This window comes from Diadema antillarum, unplaced genomic scaffold (genome assembly GCF_040938485.1).
Source record: "Diadema antillarum isolate AM-2024a unplaced genomic scaffold, OU_Dant_1.0 scf00000178, whole genome shotgun sequence".
Lineage (NCBI taxonomy): Eukaryota > Metazoa > Echinodermata > Echinoidea > Diadematoida > Diadematidae > Diadema > Diadema antillarum.
In genome coordinates this window covers 227,638-252,511 of record NW_027271067.1, presented here as the reverse complement: position 1 = coordinate 252,511, position 24,874 = coordinate 227,638, and the positions used below count along the sequence as shown (strand labels likewise).

Genomic DNA, 24,874 nt, shown 5'->3' with positions numbered 1-24,874 from the left:
TGAATGGTAACTGCTCTGCTCTTCATTTTCACTTTTGTTTGAAGATGGAATTAAAGGGATGGTACAGTATTGGTGGACATGAGAATTGGGCTTTTAACATTTTGCAAGATACCAAGGAAACACTTTTGATATAGTACAGAGCATGCCATTGTAAATGGAATTCAAAGTTTATTTGATGAAAATCGGGTTCGGAATGACCAAAACATCCAAAAACAAAGTAAAACAATGTGATCGTAATAAAGTGTGGGTCCCACACTTTATTAGAATCCCTCTTTTTTGGATATCTCAGCCATTTCAAAACCAATTTTCATTAAATAGACATGAATTCCTCATAGAATTACATGCTCTTTCATATTTCATAGGAGGATTCTCATTATCTCACAAAAAAAATGTTAGAAACCTGAAATTAGGTCTCAACCAAAACTATGTGATCCCTTTAAGGGGGAGGAGGGGAGTTTCTGATATTTGTATGTAATTCATTCATATTCCTCCTACTCCCTCTATAAAGAAGTCCTTTGGACCTGCAGTTTTCCTTTATTATATCGAAATATGGTTGGAGCCAAACAGTAAAGTGTGTACAGATATATACAAAGATTGTAATTTTGGGATCTGAATTTTTACTTCATCGTGGTAACAATTTTGTGATGATTATTGTGGTTCGTACACTAGATCATTAGAAGAATGAGACTTTAGGGGACGATCACCATTACGTTCGGTATACAGGAACGGTCGCCAATTATTTTCTGAACTTAGCAGCACATTTCTTGGCACACTGCATAATACAAAGTATGGTGTCTTCGAGGTAGCAAAATATAATATGCTCAGACACTACATCCCTTCCCATGTTATTTGAAAACATAAGATTGTGTTGAACGTTGTACTTCAATCCTTTTTGTGTACTTCCATTGAATGAATCCAAATAAAAATTGACCTTTTTTTATCTTAATTTATTTTTTTAAACTTTGGAGTTCTGTCGTTGGTTCATGCTTACAACAAAATGAATTGGGTGTTATTGCCTGAGGTGCATAAAATTCCAGCTGTATGCATAAGCACTAAATACACAACTGTTAACTCAAACTTATTACTAGTGAAACAGATACCAGTTTCAAAACACTACAACAAACTACTAACAAAGTCAACCTCTTGGTAGCTCGAGGTACTAAACAACTTTCAAACTCTTCAAGCTAATGCAGATGACTTTCTGCTCTATTTCAATTGTTGCCAGTCTTTTGGCTAAACCTTGTTCTCTTCAACATGACGTCCTGCGTTGTTCCATCCTGGATTTCGCTCGTGGTCATCGTCTTGGGACCGTGTTAACACTCACATAGTTGACATGTTGCTCAGCAGTTTTCTCCTTGTGACTCGTGGGACTAGAGTTTGCGAGCGGGTGTCGTGACAGGTAGTCAGTTGGGTTTGACTTTCCCGTGTGATAGCTCACGTTGAAATCATATTCCTGTAGCTTTAGCAACCATCTTTCAATCCTTGTGGGCGGCTTGCTGTGCGGGTTATTGAAGATGGTAACTAGCGGCTTGTGATCCGTAATCACATCAAACGCATTCCCATACAGGTACAGGTGAAAGTGCTGGATGCCCCACGCGATTGAGAGCACTTCTCTCTCGATTTGGGAGTATCTCTTGTTCGATTTCAGTCAACGATTGGCTTGCGAGTGCGACTACTGACAGCTTCCCATCTTTGTCTTGATGAGCGAGCACGGCACCTACACCAACTGGGCTTGCATCGACTAGCAATTGCGTCGCTTTTCTGGGGTCATATTACGCCTTGGTGCATCCTGATGCGAGTCTATGTTTGATGTCTCGTACCGCTTTCTTGTGCTCGGATGTCCACTGCCACTTGGCATTGCTTTTGGTGAGATTACGTAGAGGAGCGGACAGTGGGGCCAGGTCAGGTATGAACCTGCCACAATAGTTGATAAGTCCTAGTAGGCTTCTCACTTCGTGGACACTAGTAGGATCTGTCGCTTTGGTGATCACCTGAACTTTCTTCGGGTCTGGGGACACACCATCAACGCTCAGCACATGCCCAAAGACTTCTACCTTTTGCTTGCAAAACTCACACTTATCCCTGTTCAATGTGAGGTTGTTGTCACGCAGTCGTTTCAAGCACTGTTCAAGCCTGACATTCAACTCGTCTTGTTATTGGGCAAATATCAGTATATCATCACTGATATTTAGCACTCCGTCGAGCCTGCTGAGAGTGGTTTGAATGAGTCTTTGGAAGACCTCAGCTGCTGGTTCACTCTGAAATTTATCGTCTTGTACCTGAACAAACCGATATGGGTGGAGAAGACAGTAGGAAAACGAGACTCTTCTGCCAGTTCAATTTGGTGGTAGCCTGCATTCAGATCCAACTTAGCAAAGTGAGTTGATCCATTTACTTTCGATATGATTTCGTCGATCGTGGGGGTTAGATGGCGTTCACGCTTTATTCGGAGCTCTCATATCCACACATATGCGTATCTGGTTGGGGCTCTTGGGCTTTTTCATGACTTGTATAGGAGAGACCCAAGGTGTTGGCTCATCGCCAACAGCTTCGATGATGTCTAAGTCTAGCAATTGCTGTAGTTCCTTTTCTGTCTGTTTGCAGACGTGGAATTTAATCCGTCGATGTGGCTGGGCCATAGGCTTTATTGTGTCATCAACGTGCAACTTGCACGTCACCTCTTTGAGCTTGCCCAAGCCTTGGAACAGATCAGCGTATCGCGACACGATGTGGTCGTCAGACTGAATGGCGTATGTAATTTCGACGATGTGTAGCTCTGAAGCTGTTTCGAAACTCAAGAGGGTGTCGGAATCACCATTCACAACGTAGAATTTTGCAGATGTGCTACTGTTATTGAATGCGAGCATCGTATTGAACGTACCGCAAATGTCGAGTGGTGCGTTGCTATACATTGTATGCGTAAATTCATGCATTCTTGTTGTGACCTAGCACGGGACACTTCGCTAACTGCTTGTAGCAATCAGAACTCATCACGTTGACAGACGATCTGATATCTATCAACATATTGATATCAGTCTCCTGAAGATTGACTGACACACGGGGACATTTGTCATTCCTCTGTTTGATCACAAAGCTGTAGTCCGCGTCGTCATCACGCTTCGTGTCAACTTCATTTGCATCATCAGATGTCGTCAACTCACAAATGTGTCGAGGCTTCCATTTTCTGTCACCCTGAGCGTATGTTCTCTTAGCTCAGGGCTTGCTTCCTGATGATGATGATCTACAAACTTTTGCGAAGTGATCTCTCTTTCCACAGCTTTTACATGTTTTCCCTCTCGCTGGGCAAATGTTGGAGTGTTGGTAGTCTCCCCCACAGTAGAAACACTGTTTGGTGCTGTTAGCTGACTGCTGTTGCCACTGGTTTGCTTGAAAGGAAAAGCTATGACGCTGTTTGAGATTCGCTTTGTCCACTTAATTAACACGTGACTGTGCACTATCGCCCTTCTCAACATCTACAGCACGAGCTGCCGATAGAGACAGTGATCTAGCTAATTTGAATAGTTCGGCGAGTGTTGTGTCCTTCTCAAGGGCTTTGTGGCATAGCTGCCTTGATGAGCAGCCTTTGATTATTTGCGTTTTCAAATCTCGATCCATGTCACATGGCTAGTTGCCTTAGTCTTGTGCAATATTGATCAACCGTTTTGTCGGGTTGCTGTGTAGTACGTCGAAAGATGATCGTTTCATAGACAACATTTTCCTTTGGCGTGAAATACTTTGTTAGGGCAAGTTTTGCTGCGTTGTACTCACGTTCATCTTGCTCCCGGCCTGTTGAACTCTGTTGCTCGCTGTCTGTGGTAAGTGTGTCGAAAATGTCCTGCAGTGCTTCTCCGCCAAAGTGAAGCAGTAGGGCCTTTTTGCGCTTGCTGGCGGTGATTCCAAACCCGGCCATAGCCCCTTCAAGTCTTCGAGGCCACCGTTCCCATTGGATGAGCAGTGATGTGGGGTCCTACGTGGGATCGAAACATAGGATATTCGGCATGCCCGCGTGCTGCGAAACCATGCTGAAAAATGTGACTTACCGCGAGCCGAGAATAGACTTATGCCAAACACATCTTGCGCCCGTATATTATTTGCTTTTCATCCTCGTCGCCATTGTGATATTGTGGTTCGTACACTAGATCATTAGAAGAACGAGACTTTGGGGGACGATCACCACTACATGTACGTTCGGCATACGCGAACGGTTGCCATTTATTTTCCGAACTTAGCAGCACACTTCTCGGCACACGGCATGATACAAAGTATGGTGTCTTTGAGGTAGCAAAATATAATATGCTCAGACACTACAATGACCATGTTCTTTACAGGAGAGCACTATATTTTACAGACACTGTGAGGTGATTATTGGAAGACTAGGAAGCCAATTTTTGTCATCAATTTTAAAGTGAGCCAATTCCCTGAGTATTATGTTTACTATATTTGTAGAATATACCTGAGACATGCCCTCTGCAAAATACTGATTTTGTCACTCCATTTTTTATATATTGGGATTTAAATGTAGATCTAAAGAGTATACAAAAACAAAAATGGCTTCAAATAGACTAGTCAATCACCCAATTCTTTCAATCGAACGATCGCACTGTCAACATTTGTTTCCAAATACAAGTGTACATCTTAAACGATAGTGATAGCACTCACCCTGCCACATGAATCTCATGTACTTTCCACTGCTTGGAGCTATTGGTATGGAATAATATGCGTCTCGGAGGTTGATTGATGCAAGATTGCACTGCAGGGAAATCAGATGCGTAGCAGTGTAGATGTTGTCCATTTTGAAGTGCTGTACATTCAGGCTTTCATTGAGTTCTGATGGGTCCAAGATCATACGAGTACCCCCCCCCCCCCCATCTTTCTTGGGTCTCGTAAATATGTTTGAGAGGAATTCTTCCTCTTCGAAAGAGCAAGGTTCAGCAAAGTTTTTTGCTTTGCAGAGTCAGGATCCCTTTTATGATCTGTTTCATTTCTGCTGGACTCTTTTCTTTATTCATAGAGGGGCTTATTTTGTGTAGGGGCCTCTTTTGAAAGATCAAACTGAATCTCATTATCTTTGCACCACTGCTAGCAGAAATTAATCTGATGTTAAATTACACCATCTGCAGTAGAAATGAGACAATCGACTTCCAACAGGCATATTTGATAGGCACTCTTGATCAAGTGTACATGTATATGTAGAAGCATAATTCTTAGTATTCTCAAAATATCTGTATGTGCTACCTACCTCTTTGGATAGTGGTGTAGCTACTTTCTCCTTGCTGCCTGTGGCTGCTGGGAGGGTAGAGGCTGTTTCAGCATGTTCATGGTTTGAGTGTGAGGTGGAGCTCGTGCTCGGTATGGTCTGCCAGTCTGCATTCCCTGTCCTAACAAAGGCCTGTCGTAGTTCCCACTTGAGAGCTGACTACTTGCGAAGGTTCCTGGTGTGCCAGTGGCACTGTTCCATCCTTGTATGCGGGACTGTTATAGGTGTTTGATTCGGACGCTTGGTTCCTGTACGGATGGTACTGGGGCCGTGGCATACGTCGTCCACGCACCACACCAGCTGCAGCTCTTTGCTGTTCTGTAAGGTCTTTTACTCTCTTTGTAAAGTCGTCACCAAGAAGGCTATGACTATTAAACCAGAGTAACTAGTTTGCAGAGTTACGAGTACTTAGCATTCATTTCTGGCGTGATTTGTTCTTTTCGTATTGCAGTTGACCTCAAAATTTGCATTGCAAAGCAATGCTGGCACATTCTGTTGAGTTTCTGTTAGGCTTTCAGGAGACAGAGTTTGAATGTACATGTATGCTGTGAGTCCTCTCGTCAACAGCTTGGTTGGATACGTGGTAGTTTGAAGTCTCGGCTTCTTGTGCGTGAAGACAGATTTTCCCAAACTTGGTGCGTTCACTTTGGGGCAGCACAGAGGGGTGCAGTTACTTGGGGGAGGGTGTTTACCTACCCCCAGCTTCCTCCTGCATATTGTCCTCGAGCTGATGGTGAGACATGAGGTATAGTTCCAACTTTGCCAAATCCTTGTGAATAGCATCCCCAACCCCAGTTGGGATTGCAAATTTCTTCGTGAACAGGATTTCATCTCCAAGTGCATTATCTCCCTCTTCTTGGGCTGATTCAGCCTCATCCATCATAGGGCATTTACCCATGTTCTCAGTATCGAAAGGTTCAAAGTCGTCATGTTTTGAGTAGTGGTGTTGCCTACCAGTGTTGCCATCTTGTTCATGGATCACGGCGGGAAAAACTTAGATTGTCAAAATATGTCACCACAATTTTGCAGGATTCTTTGAATGGGATACAAAGGAGAATTTCTCTCCCAATGAAAATTTTTTTAATGGACCGGTGACCCAAGAAACACACCGAAAGTAGTTATTTTGACTGCCGAGGAAAAGTTGCTTTCCCAGTGCATACAACATGCGCGGTAAATCGACTGCACATGCATGAGCACTATCTCATGTAATAACGATCGCAGAAATATGAAATACAGGTACTGTGCACTCCTGTTACAACAAACACAGTTATAACGAAATTCCGGTTACAACGAATTAAAAATTCAGGCTGCAACGTTATTGGCTCTATGTTTATTTTTTATTTGTTCGGTTGTAACAAAATTTCGATATAACGAAAGAAAACCGCCGGTCCCGAGGACTTTGTTATAACAGGAGTCCACTGTAGAATAAAGAGTCAAGCTTACCTTAGGTAAGACCTGTCAGACTATTGAAAAGTACAGCAGCTTTGCTCAAGGCTCTTTTCCCTTGGTATTAGTAGAGTTTTTATTTGTCTACTGTCGCAAAATGAGGAAAGCCTGGAGTTGGTTAGGTTTTCAGCTCCCGCAAGATCAAACTGTTGACCATACTGTGGCATATGCAACCCACTGCTGTGAAAATGTAACAAATTATTATGGAGTTGGAAAAATAAAAGCCATTCTTGTGGGTACATTCTGGGCATTTTCTGGTATATTTAATCACTCATCTTCAATGATGAGGCTTTCAGAATAGGGATGCATTGAACACACAGTGACAGCGACATTAGTGCACAGGAAAAAGTCTTTCGTCTACAGCAGACCATTCCAATAGAATGTTTTGGTAGCAGAAATGTAATATGTTGCAACTTGGAACTTGAGCTCATGATACTTGGTAGACACCTGTGTAATGCAGTGATTTTACCTTATTTTGTTCTGAACTCCACGCTGAAGTCATAGAAATGCAGAAATGATAAACTTTCCTTCTGTAGGAATATTTATCAATTTTCAAGTCTTCATATGATGAATATTTGACCTTCTAATGCCTAGGTTTTTAATGATATTGTTGGTAATAAAGCATGATTTATATTGTTTTATTGTAAAAAGAGCATGAATTATTTTGTTTCATTGTAAAATTCAACTGACCAAATCGCTGATGCAGTGAATTAGTGGATGTTGTTGTCACTCCTGCAAATGTACTCGGGTTGGAAAGACGCATAGGTTTTTAGACAACCATGTACACGTACACTGTACAGTATTTGTGTGAGTAGCTTAATATCCCAGTGGTAAATTGAATAAAACTATGAGTGCTGACAGCTCACTGGCTACAATGCATATTCACAGTCTGATCATCTACATGTACCTTTGTGAACAAAGTCCATACTTCTTGGCAGCTTTTTTCAAATGAAATGCAAAGAAGCCAGAAATCTAAAAACAGACTCTTCTTTGCATTACGAGCAGTGAAATTTAGATGCTAGCTTCCCAATGAATTTATATATGATTTGATCATCCATCTTTGTAAACTAAGTCCATACTTCTTGGCGACTTTTGTCATATGAAATGCAAAGAAGCCAGGAATCAAAAAAACAAACACTTCTTTGCTTTATGAGAAATGAAATTTAGATGCTAGCTTCCCAATGAATTCATGGTTTGATCGTCTTCCTTTGTAAACAAAGTCCATAAACCAGGAACCTCAAAACAAATGATGTAAAGCAAGACATTTTGCAGCATAAAATGTTCATGAATTGCACCCGACGGCCTGGTTTGCGGCATTAAATTTTCGTGAATTGCCACTAACACTCGATGCATTTAGTGTAGACATGAACTTTTGCCTGCATTTTAATTTTGCAAATCTTGGCTCTTGCAAAATCAAATGCAAGCTAACATTTCTGGTTTTACAGTACAATCTAGTTCTTTGCTTTACAGGCAATTGAATTTAAATGCGTGTATTCCAGTGAAACAAATGCAGTCGTTCAAAAGAGGCAATCCTTGAGTCTTAATACCAGCTTGTAAAACTACAAGTATTTTTGTGTCTGAGAAAGAGTACAGTACTGAGTAATGTGGTTCATTTATCTCTGAAATCAGTCCAGAGGACTCGTGGAGGTTTTGATCATTGCACTGGTGCAATACATAAATGTATGTAAATATTCATACCACAGTTTACCCAATTTCAAGATTAAATACAGGAGATCTTGTATGTGACATTGGTTTTGTAAGGTGCTGTTATTCCATCCGCAGTTTTGAGCAAGTGTGTCTGTGTGTATGTGTGTGTATGTGTATGCATAAGAGATTAAGAGACAGACGGACAAGACAGACAGACAAGCAAATAGGAAGTAAAAATTGTATAGCAGTAAAACCAACCCTTTGACCCACCCCCCCCCCCATCAAGTATCAAAATTAAATCATAACATAATGAACTCAAAACTGAAATATCACACAATGTACCATTCCACATTTGCATTCCCCACTTTATTTTACACTGCCATTCATAATACAAGTAACATTAGTGAGTTCCACAAATATGCCTTCTTCAACCATTGAACATGCACTCACAAAATACGTCATTTTTGTGACAACTTACACATCACATCATCTGATACCGATTCATCTTTTCTTGCAGCTAAGAAATAATTTCACCAGACAAACTGCAAGGATATACCTTCGACAAAGCCCACTGTATAACTTAACTTCGGAACATCTCTCAAGACTACCAGTGAATGGTGAATATAAGTGTGCATGCATTATACATTGTATGTGTATTGTGATGAAATGTATGAACGTGGATGGGTGTTGAGTACTTCTGTATAATATCTGAATGATGTTGCTAGAAAAATACATAGGAGAGTGGACCAAAAACATGCAGCATGATTACATGGACCATCTGCATATGTAGGACAAGCAAAGGATGTCAAGTTAACAAATTATGTTCACATCAACACAAGGGATAGCTCCCAAAATGGGGGGGGGGGGGGGGGGGGGAGGGAACAGCACCTCACCGACATCAAATGTTACCATAACTAAGGAATGTCAAATCAAGTTTGTCTGCAAGAATTATGCTGGACTACAACCAAAGTATGGAAAACATGCTCCATTCTTGCCCAATCATCCCAAACCAACCTCCCAAACAGAAATGGTGGTACATAGTCAATTACATGACAGAGAGGCAACCAATCTGGTATGTGAACTGGAAAAATTACTGAATCCATGACATACTCTTTACCAGCAAACTTTAGAGGACCTCCAAATTATGTTTGCTCTCAATCTGATGTCATACCAAAAGAATTTCATTTGAACTTGCAGTCCATAACCACGAGTAGTGGCTGTTGTTTCTCTTTCGTCATCAGACAACCTCATAAAGAGCAGAGACAAGGTATCAAAGCCTATAATGACTTACTCTTGGAAACATAGTATGACACGGATCAGATATGAATGATGCATAATGACGGAGACATAAACTATGATAGTGTGTGGCATGTAAACAAACCACCTTTTTGTGGGACGGTTGCTTCAAAAATTTTGCCTTTTGAATTCACAGAGAATTGCTCATTCAAATTTATTTCATTATTTTCATTACATTTTTCCCCTCTTTCACCTGGCACACACAAATATAGCCTGGCAGGCATAGTTTCTACCCAGGTATTGAAGTTAACAAGTTTACAGAGTTTAATATTTTATTTGTCCATTTTAAATTCATTACCTCTCTGACCATAATACAATTCTATTGACATTGTACATAAACATGTTGCCAAGGGGATTGAAAAGGCGAATCACATCACACGTATTCCACCCACTTTGATACCACTTGTACCAACAAGCGCTCCACATGTATCAAAGCCAAGTGCAGTGACATACTTAACAAATGATTGGGGAAGAAAGAATGTTATTTTGCATGAATTAGAATTGATATCTCACGGTAGCTGAGATGGAAATTTCAAGTGCCCCATCAAGGATTTACAAAAAAATAATGCCTCCGGCACCACTTCGTGGCGGAGGCATAAAAAACCCAACTGATTTTCAAAAAGTGTGCATGATGGTGTTCTGCAAGCAATTGGGCAGGCTACAGAGCCCACCTGTGAGTTGTCAAGAGCATCTTTCCTGTAAGAGCAGAATTTTCAAGTTATCAAGATTTGCTTTACAAGTAAAATTAGTATGCATTCTAATCTATTTTTTCCACAGTACACAACATATTCAAATGGTACAGAAGGTCTAGCTGTATTACTGTAAAAGTAGAAATTTGTGTTGAAATTTTCGCGCAACCAGAAACTAGTACAATAAAGCACGCAAATATTTTTGCTTGCCATTGCCATACAAAATTGTATGTTCCAGTAGTTGGTGTCTTGATTCCGTGGAATTAAAAACATGTGAAACTCTTCTAACCCCACCGAGCGCAAAAAATTAGTCGCACAAAAATACCCACTTTCACAGCACTTACTAATGCCTTCAGCAGAATGTTGTTTTTTTTTCCTCTCTCTCCCTTTTTGTTATGAAGCTAAATGTGAAACAAGAAAGCTCACCATGCATTCTGATTTTTTTTTCCACTTCGACTGTAGTAGATAAGACAAGTCAAACTTCTTTTCTTTTTTCTTTTTTACCATACACAACATATTCAAATGGTACAATGAGCCCAGCTGTACTATTAATGCCTTTTGTGGAATGCTTTTTCTCTCTTTCTTTTTCTTATGAAGCTAAATGTGATACAAGAGTGCACATATTTCTCTTTGTGAACACACATCTTGAGCTCATCAAATCTACAAGGCTTTACGAAACTATTCAAGAAAATACAATGCACTTGAATTCATCTCAACAAAGTGTAATACATCAGCAACTTCCTCCATTGCTATTTCATGCCTGGTAAACATTACCTTTTGTGTCCGACTTCAAAAACATGTTTAAATTAAATCTATCATATTAAATACTGATTAACATACAAACAAAAACCAATCAAAGCACTACATGTAAATAGAACAAAAAGGTCACTAAACATATACATGGTAGAATTTGCGATGAACTTGATGTAATGACCGACTACTCGTTCTTAATCTGTACCATTAAATTGCTAAGCTATTTACACTATTGCTGGCCACAGAAAGAATCAAATATTACTTTCCAATCATGGCTCACAGGCTGTAATGGCAATCCAGGTCAAATCAATCTTTCCCATTGCTAAAGATTGTCCGATTACGATACTGGTACAGTCCTTGGAAACGCTCCAAATCTCTTAAAATAATCATCACTCCTATTCAAGCCAGTAACAAGACTTTGATGCGGTCACAAAGCCTCCAAAGGTTTCTCACCCAATTTGCTACATCTGACCCGAAAGCCAGAGAAAAGGCATCGTGACTCTTCACACAGGGGGTGTGATGCTTGCACCAGAGGCAAGGGATGACGGGAGAAGGTTATGTTTAACATATCAAGTGTAGGGCAATGAAAGGGAGTGTCACTGTCCTCCTCTGCCTCCTAAATTCGTGCTGCCCTCAACGTTTCTTTCCTGGAGCGGGGGAAGCACCCCTGGATGAGGCCCTGGACGTGTCCGGAGTGTTATCATCGGTGTCCGAGTCATCCTGTCAAGAGAGCAAAGAGAATTCAATTTTATACAATTCAAGTCCATTCCATTCAATTCGATTTCACTTAATTCGATTCAGTTCAATTCCATTCAATTCTATTTTACTTAATTTGATTCCATTTAATTCCATTCAATTCAATGTAATTCAATTCAATTCTATTCTATTTAATTTTAAGTCCATTCCATTAAATTCAATACAATTCAGTTCACTTCAGTTCAGTTCCGTTCAGTTCAGTTCAATTCAATTCAATTCAATTCAATTCAATTCAATTCAATTCAATTCAATTCAATTCAATTCAATTCAATTCAACTCCACTCAATTCAATTCAATTCAAGTCAATTCGATTCGATTCAAAGTTTATTCAATTATCTCTGCATGAGATGAGAGACTGGTGATTAGGTTCACAGAAACAAAGCAAGACAGAGTGGATTTCCGCTGACTGGAAAATTTATGTTTGTCTTTATCCTACTAAAACCATTCAATACTGATATTTTCTAGATTCAATTAGCACTCATTCAACAAAATGATGACTAAAAAAAAGAAAGTTGTCTTTTTTTTCAGTCAATATTCCCTATTCCCTTTATAATCACAGACACTCCATTTCAATGAGAGTATGACGGTACAACATTATGAAAGACATGTACCGAGAACTACAGTCAACCTTGCAGAAGTTGAATCTTTTTGGACTGAAGAAATAGCTTTGACTTAGAGAAAATTGGACGTTATGAGGGATTCAAATCAACAGAATATAAAGAGAAGACTTGAAAAGACCTTCGACTTACGCGATTATTCTACGTATGCGAGGTTGTCTTAAGCAAGGTTGACTGTACAATGCTATTAAAATCAGAATACATATGACAGTCCTCAAGAGGAATCCTGGATAACACAGCTAACAACAGTCCAGATTCAGGGTTGCTACCAGGCGAACTGAATTTTAAAAAATGGAATGCTCACATCGTCGCTCTGTTGCTGGCTCTCCTGATCGGATTTCTCATCATCATCGTCGTCATCATCATCGTCATCGCTGACCACGGCCTTGCGCGGTGGTCTTCCTCTCTTTACCGGCTTCTTCCCCTTGTCTTCTCCCTTGCCCTTTCCTCCCCTGGACTTGGACTTACTGTGCTGGCCTGGGAGAACAGAATCCATACAAAAAAAAAAAAAAAAAAAAAATGACGAATGGAAACATCAAATGCTGCACCTACAATCATTGCATACATTGCGTAAGTCTCTGTATTTATATTTCTTGCAATAATATAAGCACATTCATCACACCCTCTCTCCTAACTCTCTGTGTGCCATGGTGTAAACCCCCTGCATGCCACATTATTCTGAGACTTCGAAGTAGTCATGCTTTGGGAAAACATTCTGCTTTTCATATCTACAATGTATGTAACTTTTATACATTTTTGTCACCCTGGACATGTAAGGAGCAAAAAAAATGTAGCAAAAATGCCAAACTTTGATTTGATGTAATTATTGTACAACAAATCTATGATTGCTTTTTCTTTCAAAAGACTTGTGCATACAAAACAATGGCAGAAACTTAGAATTTACTCGCAAATCCAGCAGGGAACAAACCTTGATAGTCAATCACCACATACAATGCAAGCAACATTTGAGAAGCCCTTCCATTGTACTACAGCATATGGCGATTTATCAATCAGTTTGGGCGGGTTTGTGCGTTTGAGCAGAATATGCAAAGTTGGCATGCCGTGGACCGAGTCGGGCATGCAAACGTGGCACATAAAGAGTTAAACAGATTCTTTTAAGAGTCTGAACTGACTGATGATAAGTATTTGAATATGAATAGAGTTTCATAACTGCAAAACAAACAGTCAACCAACCTTGAAAACATGTATATTTTCTATGCAAATAAGATGTTGCTGACATTTCTAGAATACCAGGCATTCATTCCCTACAATAAACTATAAAGCTCACTTTCCTCACTGACAAAAAGTTACAAGAGTTGGTTTTGTGAGCTTGAAGTTAAGAATATAGACAATAATATTGTAGCGCAGCAATCTGTGTTTTGAGCAGTTATCATCCATCCTTTTCAATGAGAATTTTTCCTACTCAACTGGTTCCCCTTAATAGTGACACTTACTTTCTTCTTCCTCATCATCGTCGTCGCTCTCGCTCTCGCTCTCAGACTTTCCTCCCAGTTGCGGCGGAAGTCGTCCGCCCTGCTCCAGGTGCTTGCGAGCCGTGGTGAAGACAGAATGGAGCACTATCGAGTCGTCATAGATCTACAGAAGTATCAGATGAACATGTATAGAACGTTAACTCCGTGACCGGATGAGTAATGAACGCACTGCTCGCAAAAAATTTGATGAAGTATACCTTCCCATATAGTTGAATTTGCAACTACTGGTAATGGGCTTCTTTGACATGAAGAAAGTTACACAAGCCAACTTCATGCAATTAACAATGCTCAAGAAAGTTAAAAGCTGTAAATGAATTGCTGAAGCTTCCCAACATTTTGTTTATGTCCAGTACCACTTGTCAGGTATAGACTACCTTCTAAGTGTTTTATCTTTTGTTACTGTTTCTATTCACTGTAACTGATTGAAATGGTCTGCCTCCCGTATGGAAAAACAAAGAACTTGGCTTCACAAAGTGAGTGAGAATTCTTTTTTCCTTTTTTTTTTTCCCTTTTTGAGGATGTCCTCATTCTCTCTCCTCCAATTCAGCACATCACAATTTGAACGGTTAAATGCTTTTGATACCATGCAGGTCATCAATCGCCATGGCAACAACACCCACCCGCGAGCCCTCCAGGTTGTAGATCTGGGCGTTCTGGAACATGAGGACGGTATCCCGCTCGAGGTCGTCCAGGTTGCGGTACTTGTGTTGCCGGATGCGGTCCTTGATCTTCTTCAGGTCCATGGGCTTGGTGATGAGCTCGTAGTAGTCGGGCAGGGCCCGCTTCGGGGGCAGCTGGGCGAAGGGGTGCGACAGGGGGCGGCCGGTGCTGCAGAGGGTCGAACATCAAACAGACAAATTACACAAGTTGTCGATGAAGAGAAACCTTTCTGTCTCTTCATCCACAACAAGAAAATGTTTTGCAAATGGAAGATAAATGTATGTTGTTGTTGTTGTTTTGCTTTTTGTTTTTTTGCTGTAATTCTATCCAGGATGCTTGGTACGTACAATTTTCCCTGCTGTTGAACCAAAATATAACTTTTCCCTACATAATATGTGTTCTACTGTGTATCGGAGTGTGCTCTTGATCGGCAGAGATTGGTAGCCCTTGACACTGGAAGGTACACTAGAAGGTACCACTGTGCTACCATCACCACCACCACCACCACTACCACTGCCACTACCACCATCCCCACAATCAACATCACCTTCCCCCACCCCCATCATCACAATCAACATCACAACCATCACCACTACCACTACAACCAACATCACCTATCGCCATCACCTCCACCATTCCCACAACTCCCATCATCACCCCCATCAACATCATAAACATCACCACCACCATCACTTCCACCATCCCATCACCACAATCACAATAACCATCATCCCCTTCACTATGACCAGCATCACTGCCACTGCCACCATCATCATTCCCACAACCACCAACATCACCTTCCCCCATCATCACCAACAACATCACCACAATCATCACCACCATCATCTCCACCATCCCTACAACTCCCATCATCACCCCCATCGACATCACTACCACCACCACCACCATTATCACTTTCATCATCACCACCACAACCACCACCACTACCCATATCACCCACATCACCCCATCATCACTACCACCGACCCCATCACCACCACCACTATCACCACCACCATCTTCAGTGGACCATCCAACTCACCTGTCCTTGTACTTGGACATCACCTCCACCAGCTTCTTCATCAGCTTGGTCAGGTGGGGCGGGTTGGGCGTGGGCTTCTCTGCCGGAGGGCGCCCCCGCCGCTTCTTCGGCTTCTCCACCTCCATCTCCATCGGGGGCTCGACCTCCTCGACCTCCTCTTCCACCCGCTTCCGCTTGTAGCGCCTCTTCTTCTCCTTCTTGATCTCCTCGATCTCCTCCAGGTTTCCATCTTCGATGGCCTGGGAGAGGGAGCAGCAGGAGACAACAGTGATAGTGAGCAATCAAAGCTGATTAACCCATTGAGGAAAGGCTGATTTTGCTACAACGAGCATTTTCCATAGACACTTGCCAGAGTAAACTCTTGACTCTTCCTCAGTGGGTTAAAGTGTCACAAATATCTGCCATTATCATCAGCACTGCAATTATGCCAGTAAAACGAAAGTAAATATATCCTCATATCACCGGACTCTCAAAGCTTGATTCATGCAAGCACCCTCTAGAAACAAACTTGCTTTGAGCTACTGGACTCATTTTGTACTCTTGCTAGTTGGAATCCTTGCAAACGGAATATATAGACATATTTCCAAAAATTGGACCCTGATAGTATCGAGATCATTATCCGTGTCAGTCAAACAATATCTGAAGTTACATACAGTTGTATGAGTTCTATCCCTTGAGCTCATCTTCATAACACAGAAAACCCCCAGACCAGACAATACTACACAGACACTACCTTTCAAGAGGTGTAATAGACATCCCTATGCGAGTTACATTTTCTCCAAGAGATTATCTTTTCCTAAAGAATGCAGCTCTGATGGGCAATGTTGTATCAAGGGATATGTATAACTCCCAAGGGAATCGTCAGGCGTCATATTACCCTACAATGATAAGCAAGGCAATGGTTGATATACTACATGGTCTACATGCCATGTATACTGCCCTTTCTCCACAACATGAGGCAAAATTGATGAATGGTATATTTATATCGTGGACAGGCCTTACCCTTAGCCACTCCTTCTCAGTGAGCGTGTCGCTGTAGTCCACGTCCTTCCTCTGCCGCGAGCCGCGCCCGAACAGCTTCTCCTCCTCCTCCTCAAAGGTCAGCCGCTCCACGTCCTTCTCATCCATCACCAGCCAGCTGGGCAGCTCCGACTCCTCCATCAGCCGCGGCTTGCGGTTGGGGTCGCGGGCCTCGTTGCGCCGCCGCTCGATGTCCATCCGCTGGTAGATCTCAAACTCCTCCTCGGTCCGGGCTATCATCTGGTTCACCGTCTCATCATCTGGGACTTCGTTCTCATCCTGTTCGGTAAATTTTCAGCGGGGGGTGGGGGGGGGGGGGGGAAGGAGAAGCAGAAACAAACAAAATCCCTTAAGGTAAACAATTCTACAGTGATGTCACATCAGAACTTGAAAGAGTGCGGATTCTTCTCACCTGGCATTTGTCATTTATCCACACAGGACATGTTCTTAATCCAAACAACAATTTGGAGCAATTTTTGTGCTCTGCTACATGGTAGGACAATATGACCAAATGATCCAAACAATTAGAATACAAATGCATGTATTACCCTATATATGTGACAATGTTACAATGTCCTGTTACAATAAACAATTATTTCTAGATCTAACTAACCTCATTCTGTGGTAAAATCCAGACAGTATTCTGTGACAAGGCACTAAGTTATGTCGACAAAAAATGAAAGAGTTTCCATCTTTTCTGGATGAAAAGTTCATCTCAACAGTCCACACATTTACAAAGAACACCCCCAAATTACATGCTTTTTGTTTTATCAGCCATGGTCTGTATAGCCAGAGCCCAAACATAATATCTATTACACCTTGTCACGTAGAAAATAGCCCAATTGTGATATTTAATTTGTCACACATAGTCAAGTAGTAAAGACCCCGATTGTGATCTCTGTCATGCAGAAAATAGCCCAAATGATTTGTGTATGCACAGTAGAAGCCCATGAAATTCCTCCGAAGCGACCACTGAGTTTGAAAGAAAAGATTCTGACCTCGTCCTGATCAGCATCTCTCTCCAGGAGGGCCCGGAGGTAGGCCCGCCTCTCCGAGTTGGTGGACTTCTGGTCAAACATGCCGGCCTGGATGACCTTGCTGTCCATGTTCATCTTCCACTTGGCCGCGGCCAGAATCTTCTCCTCCACGCTCTGGACGGTCATCAGACGCAGGACGCGCACCTCGTTCTTCTGACCGATGCGATGGGCGCGGTCCTGGGCTTGCAGATCCTGGTGGCGAAAAAAGTGGACAAGCAGTGATGGTGAAATGGGTAGATAACCATGTAATGCACTACTGATAAAGGTGTGAAATATGCTAGCATTCAATTTTTGATCTTGGTACAATTGTATGTCCTGTGGGCCTAGCAATGGACTATGTAATGGGTCCACCTACTACTTCATGTAATATTTTTTTTTAATATTTATTTAATTTCAACAAAAGATACTGACATAGAAATTGAACAAATTTCTTCTGGTTACTTTTCACTATTTGAAAACGAATTTGCAAGCATGACTTGTTGCAGTGTCAGGTAAGCCTAAGTGTTCGGGTTGTCAGAAACAGCTTTTGTCATAAACAAAAAAGAGTTTAAAATGTATCTTATTAGCTCTTCTCAGTACATATGATATATATGAATCCTTGCCATACATAAATACTGCATGTGAAAATATCATTTTTTTTCTGTACGTTGATCAACAGGCATCTGGATGGTGCTAATTAAGTATCAGTGATAATCCTCTTAACTGCTGATGAAATTGGAGATGGAGACTGGGCAATTTGTCTATTGCTCCTCACCTATGAAACTCCCCCATCCCCATTATTTCTCTGTGAATTTGACAATATGGAGCACTTCACGGCTTCACTCAAAACTTACATTTTTCACTTGGCATTCAAGTATTAAACTCTCTTGGAGGAGTCTACCCCTTTGAATATTTTGTTTGTTTGTTTGTTTGTTTGTTTTTTGTTTTTAAACAGAGATATACATGTACAGCATCATACATATGCTGTAATTCATCATCATGACATCTTAACGTAATGAGAAGCCTGGGGCTTATTATTAGTATTTACTGCTATTTCTCTTTATGGAAGCAGAGAAAAAAACATGAGACCAGGACAAAGCCTGTAGCCTGTGATCCCCAACGTCCCCATTACCTGGTGAGGGTTCCAGTCACTGTCGAAGAGGATGACCGTGTCAGCCGTCTGGAGGTTGAGCCCGAGACCGCCAGCCCTAGTGCTCAGGATGAAGATGAAGTACTGGCAGTCCGCCTCGTTGAAGGTCTGGAGGAGAACGCCACGGTCGTCTGCCTTGGTCGTTCCATCCAGACGCAGGTACTTGAAGCCTGGTGAGAATACGAGAAGTTCATGAGAATATTTTCAATCACCTACTGCAAAAGTGAAAACTGGAGTTGGAAATTTCTTTGCATTCTTTGCAACAAGAAGCCAGCATGAACCTAAAAGTATGAGAATTCAATAATGTGTTAACATTTTATATAATTTAAAGTCAAGGTAGGTACTGTATATTGTAGGGGGTATCACTGCTATGTTATTTGTAGTTTTCTTCACGTTCACTATCCCTGTCCTGTCAGTGAATTTGCTCTCCTTATGTGGACCAGTTCCCTTTTACTGTAGTGCTAGCTAGATTGTCATGATCATCCGCGAGATAAAAAACATGTGCAATTTACCTTACATGGCCAAGCTAATAAGAATACTCGCATAAAAATTTCATCTGCTTTTGGAGAAATCATAGACACACATCACTTCTCAGCTTCCTATAAGGAGTTCAGGGGGGGCATTTCATGAAGCGTTTTGGTCGGATATTTTTCTGACAAAATGTCATAAGCTACTGAAATCCTTGCATCTGATTGGTTGAGAGCAAAGTTATCCCACCAATTTGTCATACAAAACGCTTCATGAAATGCTCCCCCAGGACTTTGTACAGGTCCACTTTGCCTAGCATCAGGTAGACGTGACCATAAAGTCTCACTTAAATTGTTCCATGTTATGAACCAGTGTCAAAATGTTTTCTTTTCGAGTCACTTCATAAGGAACTTTTGCACTGGACTCATTCCTGACTGAATGAATTACTAAATAAAGAAAGAGAGGCAGTCTCTCCTCACCTCTGTAGACAAAGAAGTCCTCCAAGATGGTCATCAGGGTGGTCATCTGGCAGAAGAGGAGGACGCGGTGACCGGTGGCCTTTAGCTTGGGCAAGATGCGGTCAAGCAGCTCAAACTTGCCGCCCACCCGGTACAGGTCGGGGCCCGAGATGATGCCGCCGGACACGCCCAGGTGCTCTGAAAAGGATTCCTGGAATCAAGAACAAAATACAACAAAATATGATACACCACACACAGAGACAAAAAATAAAATAAAATAAGGAACAGAAACCTTTCCCTTGTCAGAGTTTACACAGAAGACCGAGTAATAAGGTACCCTTATTTGCTTGAGCACTGACATTGTTGACAATCACAAGAGGCACAATGTGGTTAAGAGAACATGGAAGAGAAATGAACAAGACATGGGTATGATAAAGCCACTCTGTCATCTCATCAATTGTATATGCCATACATTTTACTGGGGGGGGGGGGGGGGGGGTTATTTCACATATTTTCTGAGATGGGTGCTACTCATAAATTCAACTCGCAAAAATATTAACTCTGATCCCAAATTCAATGCAACTTGCACATACACATGTACTGGTACGCAGTACAGAGTATGTGAACAAGGTGCGTGATTACGTCGTACTCCACCGTTACTAATTTAACTACTCCCGAATTAGTTAGGAAGTCCTGATTTGCACAAAATCAGACTCAGCTAAACATGGCTTATACAGTATTGCTGCTAAAGTCACAAGAGAAATCATCATAGAGAGCGGAGTGACAAAAGTGTGTGTAATGGTAATGATATTTGTCAGGTCAGCTTAGGCTATAGTAGTGTTTGAAGTAAAACATGGAATTGTCTAGCTTTGGGCCATTTGTAAGGATATTATCAATACTATACAGTGTAGTTGCATCTGACTTTGCACTGTTTATATGACTTTTGCTGCATTAAGATTATTACAGACTATAGGTTTGCTTGTTTGTTGTTTTGTTTTTTAAATACAGGATCATTTTAATGTATCATAAACCATTTTCTAAGCAGTGTTGACATATAGCAAGTTATGATGTGGGCAAGTCTCATCATTATGATGATGTGGGGGGGGGGGTGTAGAGAAAGGGTGGAGAAAGAGGAGTAGAAGGGGGGGGGGTAAGGGGAAGCTATGGGGAATCCTCAAGACTCACTCACCTCAATGTGCTGAAACATGAAGGGATGGTTGCAAATCTTCCTCAACTGCATGATGGTGTTCGTCAATGCTTTAGTGCCACCGCGTCCCTGTTGACACAACAACAAATATGACAAAATACACTCAGAAAGTTCTCTAATGAAACAGAACGACTGACATAGAAATATTGGATGTGAAATTGGTAGAGGTTACAACTGTCCGATAACTGTTACATCTTGATGTTGAATAGTATCATTTGCTTCAAAGCAGGTGACCTCCATTTATGTGAAATAGTCATTGATTTACTTCATCAACAACAATTCATGAACGTAGGCTATTCGACGGAAGTTTTTGGTGTAACTTAATATCTCAGAGTTTGTCAGTATTTATAATACCACGCTGAAATTCCACAGTTGGCAGTCACAGACGACAAGACTTTTTGGAATACTCAAATCAACTCAGGGCACTTCTCAAAAAGATGTAACACTTCCAATTTTGATTTATCAGTTATCAATGACAACGAGATTATAACTCTGTTAAGCCTGTTTATACAACTTCACTTTGTAACTACATCACAAACTATCTTTCTTGTCTAAAACACACTCTATGTTAAGATAAATTTCTCAAGCACAACAAACTTTGGAGTAAAATTTGTCTTGCCTGTACATGCATTACAGCTATTTGTGCTAAAAGTTGACTGTATGACCGTCACAGTTTTTTCTGACGGGATTTTCACCTTTTTGTCTTTCTCTGAGCCATCTGTTAGCATAATTCCCTTGGCTTGCATGTGTCTGTAGAGGAGTCGCTGCAGAGCCGACATGTCGCACTTGATCACATACTCCACCTGTTATTCACGGGACAGACATCAAACATTTTTTCATGAATATCACAAAATGTTGGGTCATTCATTCATTAATATCACTTCTGTCAGTCATTTACCATTAATGTCATTCCGTAACATATCCCTTTGGAAAGCTGAGGGGATTCATGCTTCTTCTTGTGCTGAAGTCAATATACGCAACAGTTGAAATCACTTTACTTGGTATGGAGTGACAGAAACCACTCAATTTCGAAATCTGATCGACAGCAAAACTCAGATTCAAAGCATAAAATTTCAGCTTTGGTAATGAATAGTTTGCTTCAATAAATGCAGCAAAACTTCACGAGCATGTCTACACTGCAGAAGTCTTTGTGCACAATCTTCATACTCATTATGAACCATTACAAAAGCACAAACAAAACAATCGTTGATGCTTCCACATCGACAAACTTTACAAGCCTACTTACGGAACAATTGATATGATGCAGAGAACACACCTATGTGTCCTAATGGATCACAATCCCATAATGATGCAAAACAATCAGGCCCTTCTCCCATGACCCCACCCCCATAAACACACAATTACAGTTGAACCTCTCTTATCCGGCCTCCCTTTATCCGGATCTCTCTATTATACGGACGTAATCTCGCCGTGATTTCTTTTTAATAATTACGGGAGGAAAGGGGGATTCCCAACTCCTTGAGATCTCCTACACAAACACAATGAATTACATATACTTGATACATTTCTTAATAATTATTTAGGTAAATCATCCCAAGAATTTATAAAAGAAAATGATTTCATTCTTGCAAACACGAACCTCTATTTTGGGGTCTGTTACTGAGTGTAACAATGAAAAGGTTGCAGTATACACATTACTACATGTGGTACTGCAATGGGCTACATCAGTACATGTGTATGTATATGTAAATGTATAAAGCTCCCGTATCCGGCCAAATCCCTTATCCGGATGAGCCCCGGTCCCGACTTGTCCGGATACGAGAGGTTCAACTGTACTTGAAAGTGACCAACCTTCTCAGGCAGCTGTGACTCCACCTCCTTCTTGAGGCGACGAAGGAGGAACGGCCGGAGGACTTTGTGCAAGCGACGGATGATCAGGATCGTCTCTTCCTCGTTCAGCTCAACCTGGAAGATCAAGAGCACCTTAGTGAGAATGAAATTTCTCTCAATGTATTGAACGACAGCTATTATAGGCTACATCCCACTCAAGAATTTAGAAAAGGTGTTAAACTTACTATCACTCATTATTGCATATCTTTAAATATGATGGTGTCTAACTAGAAAGGGCATAATTATGCCGCAAATATACAAACAAACGGGTTTGCAGAGAAGTCAAACAGATCCAAATGGTGAGGATTCCATTATTTTGGAGCATCAACACCACTAAACAAGCAAAGCATCACTGACTTATTCTAATCCTGACTACATGCATGACACAAATTCTTATACTCAAGCCTGAAATCTGCATGTGAATGGATGTCAAGTAATTAGTGCTACTTATACACACCAGTTTCAGTGCAAACCAATCACAATTCTTAGCACAAGCAGACTAGCATTGTCATAAATTTGCCTGCTTTTACATGGACATCTGCTCAACAAAAATCACTGCAGAGTGAGAAAAAAAAAAAGGATTTTTTTTTTCTTTTTTTTTAAAGATAGCTTGCTTGCCTTCTCTCCTGTAGCGGCAAAGGGGGCGTTGAACCACTGCTCAAAGGTACTGCAGGACTTGAAGATGCTGGGTAGGAGGAAATTCATGAGGGCCCAGAGCTCCGGCAGCTTGTTCTGTGGACAACAGGTTGTATACAAGACACTTACTGGTCAAGCCCCTAGTTGCAATACAGTACAGAACTATTTACTACAAGTACTCAAATCTCACAAATGCAGTCATAGCCTGCACAGTTCCAAAGATGTTCTTCTTTTACAAATCCCCAACATGCAAAACAAATTCAACATTCCTAGGAGGCCAAGCATTTGCTTGCACAGCCCCCCAAACTGCAAAACAGAAGTAGGATCAACATTTACATTCTATTCACAGACTTTTTTGGTGACATACAGTATGTACCAGGGAATGTACTATGCTTTAAGGCTTCCAGAACATCTACGGATCAAATGTGGTGTATTTCTAACCTTATCATTATTAGATCTCTCAATGACAAAGAACAGTACTGAGCAACAGTTAATGTCAAACAACCATAAAAAAAAAACTGCAATTATACAAATTGAAGAATCTCTAGCCTCAATATATACACAATTCATCTCATATTCCGACCCATATGTCTATGGTAATATGATGAATACATATATGCTGGTCTGAAATAGATGGACAGCATATGAAAAGATATGGAGGATTTAATGCTCGGAAATTCTCAGATGCTTGTGTGAAGTACGGGTTGTAGGCAAGCAATATCAGGTGCAGCTTTGATCAAAATCGACCCATTTGCCCTACGCAACTAAGAGAGCAGGATCTGGAAGGGTATCATACCTGGAGGGGCGTTCCTGTCAGCAGGAGTCTGTGGGGCGAGGTGTAGTGGGTGTTGAGGATCTGGGTCAGCTTACAGTGGTGATTCTTCATACGATGACCTTCGTCCACCACCATGTGCTTCCAGCGGATCTAAAGGGCACACAGGGAGGAGGGGACATCGTAAAGAATCACTGCCGTGGTAACTACTCCTAGCACACTCCAAGTAAGTTGCATTATTTACATTGTGTAGAGAAATGTCATTCGGTTCTTTGTCAAAAAAAAAAAAACAGAAGAAATTTCTTGACGTAAGTAACAGATATGATTACCACTGAAGATTATTGTAGTTTGTATATGTTAGGCTACTGCAATATGTATTTTGTAATCATTAAAATAATGTCTTTTCTATGCTTGTAACACTTAATGAAAAGGAAAAGTAGCAAGCATAACAAATTGTGTTTACTTTGATTGTTTGTCATTTTGTGAGGTTCCTTCTGGTCTTGAAGTGAGTGAAAATTGTCTTACAAGTCCAGATTTGCAAAATATTATGCTCAAAACGTATGGTATACACAGCACACTCGCATTAGAACACTTGCGGTTCCTAAAAAATTGCTGTAACAACAATGTTAAAGTTCAGGTC

At 41.0% G+C, this 24,874-nt stretch overlaps 1 protein-coding gene across 1 annotated transcript in view; it reads right to left on the bottom strand.

Annotated features, from left to right (window-relative positions):
* Positions 1-10,904: 10,904 nt before the first annotated feature.
* Positions 10,905-24,874, bottom strand: part of LOC139722951 (probable global transcription activator SNF2L2) — a 37,845-nt gene continuing 23,875 nt past the window's right edge. The window contains exons 19-32 of the mRNA XM_071634233.1: positions 24,259-24,387; positions 23,445-23,558; positions 22,788-22,901; positions 21,671-21,778; positions 20,958-21,044; positions 19,790-19,979; positions 18,825-19,012; positions 17,675-17,905; positions 16,659-16,955; positions 15,657-15,895; positions 14,575-14,782; positions 13,916-14,057; positions 12,766-12,938; positions 10,905-11,808 (exon numbers count right to left, since the gene is read on the bottom strand). Of these exons, the coding sequence (XP_071490334.1) occupies positions 11,722-11,808; positions 12,766-12,938; positions 13,916-14,057; positions 14,575-14,782; positions 15,657-15,895; positions 16,659-16,955; positions 17,675-17,905; positions 18,825-19,012; positions 19,790-19,979; positions 20,958-21,044; positions 21,671-21,778; positions 22,788-22,901; positions 23,445-23,558; positions 24,259-24,387 (2,307 nt within the window). The 3' untranslated portion in view covers positions 10,905-11,721. The remainder of the gene's footprint in view (positions 11,809-12,765; positions 12,939-13,915; positions 14,058-14,574; positions 14,783-15,656; positions 15,896-16,658; positions 16,956-17,674; positions 17,906-18,824; positions 19,013-19,789; positions 19,980-20,957; positions 21,045-21,670; positions 21,779-22,787; positions 22,902-23,444; positions 23,559-24,258; positions 24,388-24,874) is intronic.